The sequence below is a fragment of the Cololabis saira genome, chromosome 5 (assembly GCF_033807715.1).
Source record: "Cololabis saira isolate AMF1-May2022 chromosome 5, fColSai1.1, whole genome shotgun sequence".
Lineage (NCBI taxonomy): Eukaryota > Metazoa > Chordata > Actinopteri > Beloniformes > Belonidae > Cololabis > Cololabis saira.
Window position 1 is genome coordinate 43,680,496 of NC_084591.1, and position 12,660 is coordinate 43,693,155.

Genomic DNA, 12,660 nt, shown 5'->3' on the forward strand with positions numbered 1-12,660 from the left:
TTCTAGCATAAGAAGGGGTGCCAAGTGGAATTAGATGAGGGGGTGGTGATGGGGGCTCCCACATTAAAAGCTGGCGTGAAGTGTTTCACATGACTGACTGAAGAAAATAAAAGTCTGAACTGTTGACATACTGTATGTGCACATGGGTTTAAACAGAACGGCTCTGCAGGCTTTGAAGCTGCAGATTTTACAGTTTGTTCTGGTTTCATTTAGAAAAAAAACAACTTCATTGTGAAACTTCACAAAAAATATGTAGACTTTTTCCAAAGCCTCCCCTTGCTCTCTAAACATATGTAACTCTACATGTTGATTTTAGACTTTTTCTAAAACTGACTCCTTATCCATCATAGTCTCACCCAACAATCAAAGAAAAACCGCCTTGATCTACGGTGGAAATATGTTTAATGATAAAAACCACAAAATTGGCAAAACCCTTCACTTCCTGAACTCTGGAAATGTTCCATTCCTACATCTACATGATGTTACTTTGCAAGTCCTTGTTTGGGTAGTGACCCTGGTGCACTCTTCAGATAACCTGTAGATGACATCATGCTGCTTTTGTCCAGTAATTTTACACTCTAGGATTGTAACTTGCCTACGTTTTCCATAATGTGAAAGTGTCACCGAACTGAAATTGTGCAAAAATAAAATGACCAATAATGCTTTTAATGGGCGAGGAAGTGATGGAAGGTGTCTTTACAAGGTTGGCTGTTACACCAAGGAACCTAGTCCCACCTCACTTGTTATATGGCAAGGACTGATCATGCTCTAACCTGCCCTGCAGGCAGGGCTGGATTAGATATTGATCAATTAGTCCTTATAGTAGTTACTTTTTTACTTTTACTCAAGTAATTATTTGTATGACTACTTTTTACTTCTACTTGAGTCATATTATTCTGAAGTAACAGTTCTTTTACTTGAGTACAATTTTTGGCTACTCTACCCACCTCTGGTCATAACAGAGATGAGATGATTATTAGTGGCTTGAATCTTTCACTTTTACTTCAAATTTAACCTCTTTCAACTACTTGGACTCCATGAAGAAAAGACACGTTTTAAGAAATGTAAGAAGGCAACACGTTTGTGGAGTGTAAACGTGCCGAGGTAGCCGTCTGTCTCAACCATGTGCGATGCTCTGAATGATTGAGCAACCTGACAACATAGAGCAGCGGCATGAGAGCAGTGGCATGCAGGGTTTCACTGCTTACCAGGTGAAGTTGCGGTACATTGACAGCCTTCAAGCATGCAACAAAAGGAGTGATTTTGCCCAGGGCTCTGAAATATGGGAAAAGAGACCATCTATTGACTCAAATGTGGAAGTCTGCAGCTCATAGGAGCCCCCGTCCATGTTTCAAGCTTACAAATACTCCATGGCCGTATAAACTATAACCCATGTGTTTACACTGGCACTAACAGACTTGCATCCTCTACTGTTGGGGGTGCAGTTCGGGGTGCAAATCTGACAGCTGGGAGATAATGTTACTGAGGTACAGCATCATATCTACGCTGGTGAAGACCTTGTGTCCAAAGAGGGCTGTGCTTGGATTCAAGCACATTCTTTATTATATTTCACATATATAACATACACGTATCACATATAATCAAAAATGAATAAAACAATAAATTTTGAAATTAAAATGCATTATTTTAAGGTGTATGTGTACTGTGCTGAAGTCTTTCACTGAATCCCATGAAACATTTCTTTGTTTCCTCTTACTTTGAACAGGCTATTCCAATATTGATAAAATCATCTACTAAGCTGTTCTTATAACTATCCAGAATAGTCAGTTTTGAACTACTCTTTGTTTTGATTTGGCTTGTTTTTCTTTCACAATTGTTTTCTTAAAATGTATAAGTAAAGTAATGTTAAAGTAATTTTCAAAATTGTTTTTCATTATCAACTGGAGCCACATTAGTTGGTTGACAGAGTCTGAATCAAACATCTTGAGTATGTATTTTACAGGAAGCCATAAAGCTTTGGCATAACGACATCTCAGCAGTTAATAATCCTAAACTAGCTTTGGTTATGTGAACATCCCAGTCAGCAGTCAGTAACAGAGTAGACTTAGTATCTGTTTCAACCAGGTAGATCTTTCAGAAAACAGGTTTTATTTAAACCTGAAATGAGGAAAACTCAGGGTTTTCTTTTTTATCAACGGAGATCATTTAAACCTGAAGAAGAGATTTAAGTCAAGCCCTTTTCAGAAACTGAGGTCATTTATAATACCCTGAGTCTGTTTCTATGCTCACTTACTCTGTGAACACAGACCCTTTATGTATCCTTGCCTTCAGATTTAATTTGTTAATCAATCTCATAACCCACATTTTGAAGATGTCTCAACAAAATCATGTCTATTTGTGGATTTAGACCCGGCCTGTTTTAAAATGCAGCAGTACTTGCCTCTGGAAAGTTCATTAAGAGAGTATTTTGTTTCATGGAGTCAATGCAACAATGCGTGCAAAAGACAGAGAAAGCAGTGATGACTGGTTAGTTTCATTCAGGGGGTCATTTACTGCGGATCTGTTGAATATTGAGCCTAAAACTGAATTGACCATGGCCATGACTGGTCCTGGATCTCAGTTATTTCTTTGTTTCTGTCTTTGTTGAGTAGAATTTATAGTTTCGTTTCATCAACAGAATTCCACATGATTCCAGGCACATAATTTAGAAACTGATGTCATAAATGATTAATAAAACAATAATTTTTTTTGTTTTTACTTTTAAACTATTGACACCACTCGTTTACCATGACAGATCTTCTCATGATGCTCACAGGTAAGCAAATGTTGGCAGGGAAATGAGAAGCAAGAATATATTTATGAAGAAAGTCTGACTTCTTCCGGCCCCGTCATATCTGTCGAGCTCCCGTTAAGGAGCTTGCTGTCACTTGTAATGCGCCACCGCCACATCATTTCTGTACCTTTACTGTGACACCGCTACCTTGAACATGTCAGCAAATGTAGAGATGAAACATTTTCTTGTGAAACTTGACTTTTTAAACTTTACTGTCACCCACCAGCTGTACGTGTCAGGATTAGGATTAAAGTGAAGTGAGGATTCTTCACCCTCTGTTCGATTGAACAGCTGCTCTGCTTTTTATAAACTGTGGTAAGTAAGCTTGATATGACTTTTGTTACGACATGGCGCTATACAACATACAAGACTGAAGTCAGGCTTTCGTCGTGTTTTCCCATGAGGCCATGGTTATTTTCTCTGTTGCTAAAAGCTCTTTATATTAGAATAGGTCCACATATTCAACTTCTTAATATTTCCAAAACAGCTAAAAGTTGCAGAATTTCCTGTGAAACCAAATTAAGGAGTTTTTCATTCATGACAGAGACCTGCAGTGGACTGTTCCATGTTGTAGTGGATGAAGTCCGGGTTTATTAATTCTCTGTATGGCTTTTTGAAACCATATTTGAGTTAAGGGTGATGTACAATAAAAAATTTCATTTCATTTCATTTCATTTTTATTTATTCCGATCATGGAAATATGCAAACAAAAGAAACAAACAAGTAAAATGACAACACAATCAAAAGCATATTCCATAACCAGAAAGGAGCAGGAAGAAGAAAATCTTATTCTACCTGCCCCTCCCTCAACACAAAATTGAAGAATAATAACAGATGGTCTGCACAATTACTTAGTTAATATCACAAGGAAAGAAAAACAAAAAAATCAAAGATAGATTGTCTGTCTCCATACGCATATATTATACATTTTTACTATTTCATCCATACATTGCTATTTCTTTCTCTTTAAATTTCTTTTTCAACTGAAATATGTTTATACAGCCCTTTAAATCATTATGTAATGAATTCCATAACTTAATTCCAACAATTGAAACGCTCATCTGCTTTAAAGTTGTTCGGGCAAATAAATGTTTAAAATTAGATTTTAAAATAAAATCAAAAACAAATCTGAAAGAAGGTAGAGCTGTTCCTGTCCACGTTCTCCACCCTATATCATCTTCATAACAGTCCTGCCTCTGAGAACAGAAGAGCTTTGTGTCCTGTTGTGGTATTTGGAGCACTCACTTCAGTGCCCATCGCTTATGTCCTCTCAAAGGCTTGCTTGATTATCCTTGTTCATTGAACCTACTAATATCTTTCTGTCCAAACATGTAACATTTCTTCCCTCCTTGTGCAGGACCACTAATTGCTCCATGAGGAACGCCGACCATGGTGCTAACCGGGCTTTATCTCCTACAGTTGGTCTTGTGGGCTGGCACCAGACTAAAGCTCCAAGTAAGGGGTGACCAGATGAAGCCAGCCCATGCTCCTTTAATCCCTCATCGGCCCTTTGTTGTCGTCTGGAATGCTCCAACAGAGTCATGTCGCCTTCGATTCAAAGTGGACCTCGACCTCAGTGTGTTTGACATTGTAGCAAATCTCAACGAAACCTTAAGTGGACCAAATGTGACTATATTCTACCACAGCCATCTGGGCTACTACCCTCACTACAGCAACGCTGGGGCTGCTGTCAACGGTGGCCTGCCGCAGAACCAGAGCATCTCCAAACATCTGAGCAAAGCCCGGGCAGACATCGACAAACTGATTCCACACAAGGATTTTCGGGGTTTAGGCGTCATAGACTGGGAGAACTGGAGGCCTCAGTGGGTACGAAACTGGGGATCCAAAGACATCTACCGCAAAAAGTCCAAGGAAAAGATAAGAAAAAATCACCCAAACTGGCCAGAGAGCAAAGTGGAAAAAGAAGCGAAGGAAAGTTTTGAGAGCGCTGGACTAGCTTTCATGAATCTGACCTTGGCTCTGGCTGAAGCTCGCAGGCCCGATGGGCTGTGGGGGTTTTACTTGTTTCCTGACTGCTACAACTACGGCTACAAGCAGCACCCACAACGCTACACAGGCGAATGCCCCAATGTGGAACATGTCCGCAATGACCATCTGATGTGGCTTTGGAAGGAGAGCACAGCACTTTACCCTTCCATCTACCTGGACTACGAGCTAAAGTCTTCTCAAAACACAGTCAAGTTTGTTCACTACCGGGTTAAAGAAGCCATGCGGATAGCATCCATTGCCCGAATGGACTTCACATTGCCTGTCTTTGTCTACTCCAGACCCTTCTACGCCTACACCTTTGTTGTGCTTTCAGAGGTATGTTTTTACTTCTATAATCGATCACAAGTCTCTAGTCCCCATGTCCATATTTAATAACCAGTATGGTGGTGCTGTCCGGACACCTGTACGTAACGTATATATCGCAGCATCCCTGTGTGATCCCCAGCTGAGGCATCTTTCCTTACTTGTCATACACATACCCTTGTTTCATGCCTGTCTGTTAAGAGTTTTTTATTGTTGTTTAATGACATGTTAGCAATATGAATTAAAGCTGCAAGCAGCGATGAACGGGACCTCGCGCGTGCAATTTTCACCAATTAAAGGTCAAGGACTCAAAACCAAGTCCGATGACACCACCATGACTCTTTATGTCAAACCATTCGAAAGTTTTGGCAGAAAGTAGGAACTATCAAATATGGACCAATCAGATGAAGGGGGGGCGCGCTTTTTGGCGTCTAACGTTGCCACGGTAACGCTTTTGACTGAGAAAAGTAATGTGCATCGTCGCAGCATGGAGACACACATTTTGATGTATAACACACCTGGGTGCACGTTATGGTTCAGGCCGTATTAACGGCCGAAGAAGTGGCATAAATTGCGGCAAAATTACCCGATTAATTCAAAATGGCCGACTTCCTGTTTGGTTTCGGCCATGGCGCCAAGAGACTTTTCTTTAAGTTGCGACATGATACAGATGTGTACTGATTTTGGTGCATGTACGTCAAACCCTATTGTGGGGCTTGAGGCACAAAGTTTTCTAGGGGGCGCTGTTGAGCCATTTTGCCACGCCCATTAATGCAAACCATGAAATATCACATTTTTCGCCAGGCCTGGCTTGTGTGCAAAATTTGGTGACTTTTGGGGCACGTTTAGGGGGAAAAAAGGCCCCTAAACGTGCCCCCCTAAACGTTGGAAAAATAAAAACAACGAGAACGAAAACAACTCAGAATCAGAATCATCTTTATTGGCCAGGTTCGAACAATAAAACAAATGTGGTATTTCTATGATACAGAATAAACAGTATAAACATTTAAGGTGCAGCAGTTTGAGGTAGAGATAGAAAAGAAAAGAAAAAGGGACAGTTCTGAATAAAAATAAACATAACCTATTTACAATTTTACAGGGCAATTATACAAAAAAAATACAAAAGATTATATAAATTATACAAAGAAATACACAGTGAGGGGGGTGCAGCTGAGTGAGGCAGACATGGTTGTCAAGGAAATGGCTAGGTCCTACAGATACAATAGGGCCTTCGCACTGTAAGTGCTCGGGCCCTAATTACAACATGTATCGTAAATAACAAAATAAAAATAAACATTATGGGATGGCTCCAGTGACTAATGTCTAATGTTTCTAATGTCTAACTAATGTTTCCTTTTTGTTTAAGAGTGACTTGGTTCACACTATTGGTGAGAGTGCCGCCTTGGGATCGTCGGGTGTCGTCCTTTGGGGATCATCAGAATACGCTCGATCACAGGTGACTTTTAAAAGCTGAATGAAAACATGACCAAACATGATATAGGCTGGTGACTGGTTGCACTTGATTTTAGCACCCCTTTCTGAGCTTATTCTGTGTAAATTCTAACGGCAATCATCGGAAAAGCATTAGTTATTCATAATATGTAGGGAGAATACAGGATTTGCTGTGAGGGTATGAGGCTGTTGGTGCTAAACAAAATAAAAGTGTCTGGTTTTATATGAGGGGCAATGTACGGTGGCCGAGACCCGCCATTGCTGAAAATAAAAGTAACGCTGCAAACAGAAACAAATGCTGCTGCAAATAAAAGAAACGCTGCAAATATAAAGAAACCCCACTGCAAATAAAATAAACGCTGCTGCAAATAAAAAAAAAAAAAAAACGACGCAAATAAAAAAGCCACAACGCAAGTGAATTACCGGGGACTATTTTTGCAGATGCACCGGTGTTTTTTACCGGAGAGGAGAAGAAGACGAAGAGGATGTAAGTGAAAAAGAAATAAGAGCGAGGAATAAGAAGAACAACGAATGAGAAAATAAGTGAAAAGGTTAGTGTTCAACATCGCTACGTGTAATTTTTTTTGTCTTCCTCTTCTCCTCTCACGTAAAAAACACCGGTGCATCAGCAAAAATAGTCCCCGGTAATTCACTTCCGTTGTGGCTTTTTTATTTGCGTCGTTTTTTTATTTTCAGCGGGGTTTCTTTATATTTTCAGCATTTATTTTATTTGCAGCGGCATTTCTTTTTGTTTGCAGCATTTATTTTATTTGCTAAGCGTTTATTTAATTTGCAGCAGCGTTTGTTTCTGTTTGCAGCGTTACTTTTATTTTCAGCAATGGCGGGTCTCGGCCACCGTAGAAATGTATTATCAAACTTGAAAAATAATATTTAATATCCACATTTAATGACGAAAGGTGATTGTTGGGCTTTTCTTCTTTTTTTAATACAGGAGATAAAGACTAAACATGTTGTTTAAATGTGGCAACAATAGAGCAGAAATCTAAAATGTTTCCAGTATTGAAGTTGATATGGTTTGAAAAATGCTCAACTGAGATGTAAAGCAGGCATCATCTGTAGAGAAAGACCACCATGAGCTTCACTTTGACAGTGCGTTGTGTTTTGTTCCTCCTCCAGAGAAACTGCTTGACTGTGAAGAAGTACATCGATGGGCCTCTGGGACATTACGTCATGAACGTTACATCAGCAGCTAAGCTGTGCAGCAAAGCACTCTGCAAGAAGAACGGCAGGTGTGTCCGTAAACGCCTGGACTCCGGTGCTTACCTGCACCTAAACCCGCGCTTCTTCCACATCCAACGTAACCCGTCACCCAGGCGCCCCCGCTTCCAAGTCAGCGGTCACCTCAACAACCACGACATACTGGACATGAAGCACAAGTTCACCTGCCAGTGTTACCAGGGCTGGACGGGGGTTTACTGCGAGGTCCCCCAGGCTGTGCCCCGTCCTCCCCGGCCTCAGCCCGCCGTCCCACGACCTCCCCTTTGGACCAACAGCCTTCTGGCAGATGTTCTGCTGCTGCTTTCTTTCCATTTCTCCTGCCTGTGCATTATCATATTCCTGGGACTCTGTCTGGTTGTTAAGTGTCTCATCCTGTAGACGCCAACATTTATTTTAGAGTTCGAGGGTAATTCCAGATGAAATAAGATGAAGCCCTCATTATTTTCAGTGGCTCATACTGTCCTGCTTGTTGTGCTGCTGAGCAACGCACGTGTGTGGCGTCAATGACTGCGTTTACATGCAGTCAATAACCCTTTTAAAACCCGGATATTAGTAATAACCCGGTTTTGCACGGCCATGTAAACACCAATAACCCCTTTGAATAACCCCTGGGTTACTCCTTTTAAAACCCGAATATTGGGTCATGTAAACACCAAACGGAATATCCCCATCAAACGGAACATTAATTTGTTTTCTGCACATGTTCTGTTCACAAGGAATCCTGGTCTTTTGAGTCCAGAAGTTCTTATAAACACGGAGAAACGCAAGACCAGGAGGAGACTAATCACTTCATAAATGTAATGAAGGATATGAACATTTCTGCATTTGTAGACGGTAGAAAGTACCGGGATAGCCAGATTTACAAGAAGGTGAGCGAAAAGTCGCGTGAAGCAGCATTTGTTTTGAATTTGGATACAGGAAGAAGAAGCAGAAATGACGGGAATTGCGTCATGATGTTCTCCGCGCGTCGCTGGTTTGATCGAGATATCCCAAATGATTAATTACCATGTAAACGGAATATTCCGAATGTCTCAGTAACCGGAATATTAGCAATAACCCGAATTTTGACTGCATGTAAACGTAGTCACTGATCCCAAAAGGTGTTGTGATCAAAGTTCAACCTGCCCAAGTCCTGTTAAAAAGCCTGTTTGCAACACAGAAGAAGACACCAAACTCTACTATTTGGAGAGCTCAGATGGTTGACTTGTCCTGTCACTTGTCTCTTCTTTTTAAATTACACATCCAGACGGTAACAAGTATGGATGTAAATAACAGATTTCCTCACGTTGTATCGATTAACTGGATGACAACACAATGTTTGCTGATGTCATAAATTCTGGCACAGTACCATTTTGATTCAGTTCAAATCAGCAGCTAGCTATCAATATGAGATATCTGAAAACAATCACGTCCATTCATATCTAATCACAATAACTAAAATATCATTTAAATTTGCTAATTCTTTTTGTCGGACAAGAAATCCTTAGGTTTTTCCGACAAAAAGAATTAACAAAATTAAATTGTAAATTGTATATAATTTCACATTTTCATTTTTGGACATTTCAGACATTTAAACGACCTATTCTTTTAACAAAGATCCACTGCAAAAGGCCACTTGATAACAAGCAGGGATGATGATGACATGTAATACCGTATGTGTGACTGATATTTTCATTTGACTTTGATGCTATTGGATCATTCATGATAAAACTGATGTATGATCTAAATCAATGCATTGTTACACCCCTGTTCATAACAAGTACATGGCTCCTCATGCATGCTGTGGTGATTATTCATGTAGCCTCTCCAAGACATCCATCTGGGCAGAGAAAGCAAAGTAGAGGAAAAGCTGATGTTTGCTCGGTGTTTGAATTCCCTGAAATGAAAAGAACAACTTTGTTGTGACTCTTTTGTGCCCACCGGACCGCCCTTTGGGAGTGAATCTGCTGTTTGGCACGTTCAGGGCATGCTTCTTCTTCTCCCTGGCAGGATTAGCAGTGTGTCCAGATACTGTAGCATGTGCCTCAGGATGGTGCTTGTGGGGGGGGGGGGGTTGGACACAGTGTGAAGCGTGTAGACGTGAAACATGCAGACGTTAACGGTTTCAATAGTGCAACTCCCACTGCATCCTATCTGAAAGGGCTTAAATGGTAATGCTTGTTCATTAAAACTCTACCTTGTTGCTCTGTACTCGGTGTCATGTGGTGTCCGAAGGAGCTATTGATGAGACCTGAAATGGAATACTTTCCAGTTACTGCTCTTTAGATGGAGAAAACTGAAATGGAAAGGGAAATCTCTTAAAGTCAGATATTATTCTATTGATTTATTAGCAATTTTTAATAAAAAAGAATATTTATTTCAAAATATTCCTTAATTCTTTACCTTTGTTAACAGCAAGTCTCAAACTTGTTGATGAACACGAACCAATGAATAAGTAAACAGATTCTTGTTTCAGAAAACATAATTTTGTCTGGTCTTTGAGTTGGAGATCACCAGATGTGTAATCAAGAATAACAACAGTAATGAGGCTGTCAGGATCCTGCCGTTTGTCTCCTACTTAGGCAGTGAATCTGCTCACCTGGGGCCTCATTTATAAAAGAGTGTAGGATTCATACTAAAAGTGCACGTGCGCCCAAAAGCCGAAAATGGCGTGCGCAAAAAAAAATCCGGATTTATAAAACCGTGTGCACGCACACCTGCACGCAATGTTCTCTTTATAAATCACAGTCCAGCTGGAAGGTTGCGCAGGTGAATCCGCCTCATAACCCGCCCCACTACACGCCCACTTTTTACTAAGAATGGTCAATGCAAAGCACCTGGCGACTGTATTTGCATATAAATAAGCCTGCTGAGCATGCGCAGCAGCTTCCTGCAGCCTGTTTTTGCTGCGCATCAGGATGAATAAGACGTGTCGAGCCGGAGTTCTGCCGAGGTGTCCTGCCTCGGCAGAAAATACTACCGTACGATCCCCGTTTCTTTTATCTCAGTTTCTTTTTTTTCAAAGGCTTTTTCATGCAAATAGACGATTTAACAGCAGGAAGTCAGAATGTGCTTCCACATAGATCTATGTGTACAACGCTTTGGTGGAAGAAAAAAACCCGTCAAATCACGCTTCCACATAGATATCAACATTTATCTATGTGGAAGCGTGATCTGACGTTTTTTTTCTTCTGCCGAAACGTCGTACACAGATCTATGTGGAAGCACATTCTGACTTCCTGCTGTTAAATTGTTATTTTTGCATGAAAAAGCCTTTGAAAAAAAAGAAACTGAGATAAAAGAAACGGGGATCGTACAGTAGTATTTTTTCCGAGGTAGGACACCTCGGCAGAGAAGTATATAATTTAGTCCTACGGGTAGGACGATTGGCAGAGGTAGGACAACTCGGCAGAACACCGGCTTGGGTGTACATGGACCTATAAGTCTAATATATGATGACATTAAAAGTATGAAGTGAATCTGGCTTCATTTCACCACCTCACCGCCTGCGTCGCCAGTTCCCCATATCTTCAAAATGTTTGTGCGCGAGGGTCAGGGTTGGCGTAAAGATACACACATTTTTCCGTTAGTTTCTTTTTTTTTGCGTAGAAGGTGAGGTGCGCATCTTTCAAGCCCTGTTTTGTGCGCACGCAAGCTTTATAAATGAGGCCCCTGGTCCTCATCTACCAAAGCCAAGCCACCCATACGTAAGCCCTGGACTTGCATGCATTCTGCGATGAATGGGGGTGGGAGGGACTGAGGAAGTGGAAACTGTCAGGTCCACTCATCAGGAATATTTACTCAGCTCTTTGTTCTCATTGAAATAACAACACTCAGATTTTTCTTTTCTTGCCATAACCCTCTAACCCCCACAGGCAAACAGACGAGCAGGAAGAACACATGTTGTTTGAAACATGTTTATTGCAATGGACTAGCAACCTGTTCAGGGTGTAGATAGATAGATAGATAGATAGATAGATAGATAGATAGATAGATAGATAGATAGATAGATAGATAGATAGATAGATAGATAGATAGATAGATAGATAGATAGATAGATAGATAGATAGATAGATAGATAGATAGATAGATAGATAGATAGATAGATAGATAGATAGATAGATAGATCGATCGATCTTTTGTCCATCTTTTCTCCTCAGACATTGAGGCTTTCATAACAATCTCCGTTACCATCAACATGCAGAAATAAAGTGACAGAGCCGTCAGTGTGTTGAGGAACATTGTCGTGAGGACTGTAGTCACACAGCAGATTTGCTTTTGTCCCCCTCTGAAAAGCAAGTTGAGAGAAGAGAGAAAGCTGCTCTGAAACATGTTGAGTAGTTCTGACTCTGCCATAAGGATGACTTTAACGTTTGTTTCTCTCTGCTGTCTTAACGTAACCACATGTGAAGAGTTCACTGTCTACAGCAACATATCCTATATCCACTCTTCAAAATAAACTCCGCAGGTTCATCGTTCGATGTCTTAGATACACAGATACCAAACACCTGTAATCATAAAAAGCGCAGAGTTCTGAGTTCTCCTGCATCTTGACTAATAACCATAATCTGCTGAGCTCAGTGTCAGCAGTCGCTCTGGAGGTTCAGCTCATCTGTGAGTGAAGCAGGCGGAGAGTTTCCTTCTGCACCGAGTCTTTCAGGGACGACGTTGCCTGTACAACAAACTATGTACTGACCCTGAAGGTAAAGGACAGTGCCTTTGAACAACCGCAAACCCGTCTGGCACCAGTCAACATTTTTCTTTTTGTCAGTCAGCACAAACGTTATTTAGAAATGTATTTATTTAGTAATGATTTCCAAATGCACAACATAATTAAAGCTGCAAGCAGCGATGAACGGTCCTCCACCCTTGTGCACGTTCAG

At 40.7% G+C, this 12,660-nt stretch overlaps 1 protein-coding gene across 1 annotated transcript; it reads left to right on the forward strand.

Annotated features, from left to right (window-relative positions):
• Positions 1 to 3,015: 3,015 nt before the first annotated feature.
• hyal6 (hyaluronoglucosaminidase 6) lies at positions 3,016 to 8,474 on the forward strand. The gene is made up of 4 exons (XM_061722697.1): positions 3,016 to 3,109; positions 4,152 to 5,119; positions 6,474 to 6,563; positions 7,697 to 8,474. The coding sequence occupies exons 2-4, from the start codon at positions 4,184 to 4,186 to the stop codon at positions 8,174 to 8,176; spliced, it is 1,506 nt and encodes a 501-aa protein (XP_061578681.1). The 5' UTR covers positions 3,016 to 3,109; positions 4,152 to 4,183; the 3' UTR covers positions 8,177 to 8,474.
• Positions 8,475 to 12,660: the final 4,186 nt, after the last annotated feature.

Excerpts from the sequence above, each read along its gene's own strand:
- hyal6 (XM_061722697.1), top strand. The coding sequence starts at position 4,184 with ATGGTGCTAACCGGGCTTTATCTCCTACAGTTGGTCTTGTGGGCTGGC. Across the intron at positions 5,120-6,473 it reads CCTTTGTTGTGCTTTCAGAG|AGTGACTTGGTTCACACTAT; the intron begins GTATGTTTTTAC and ends TTTTTGTTTAAG. Across the intron at positions 6,564-7,696 it reads CAGAATACGCTCGATCACAG|AGAAACTGCTTGACTGTGAA; the intron begins GTGACTTTTAAA and ends TTCCTCCTCCAG.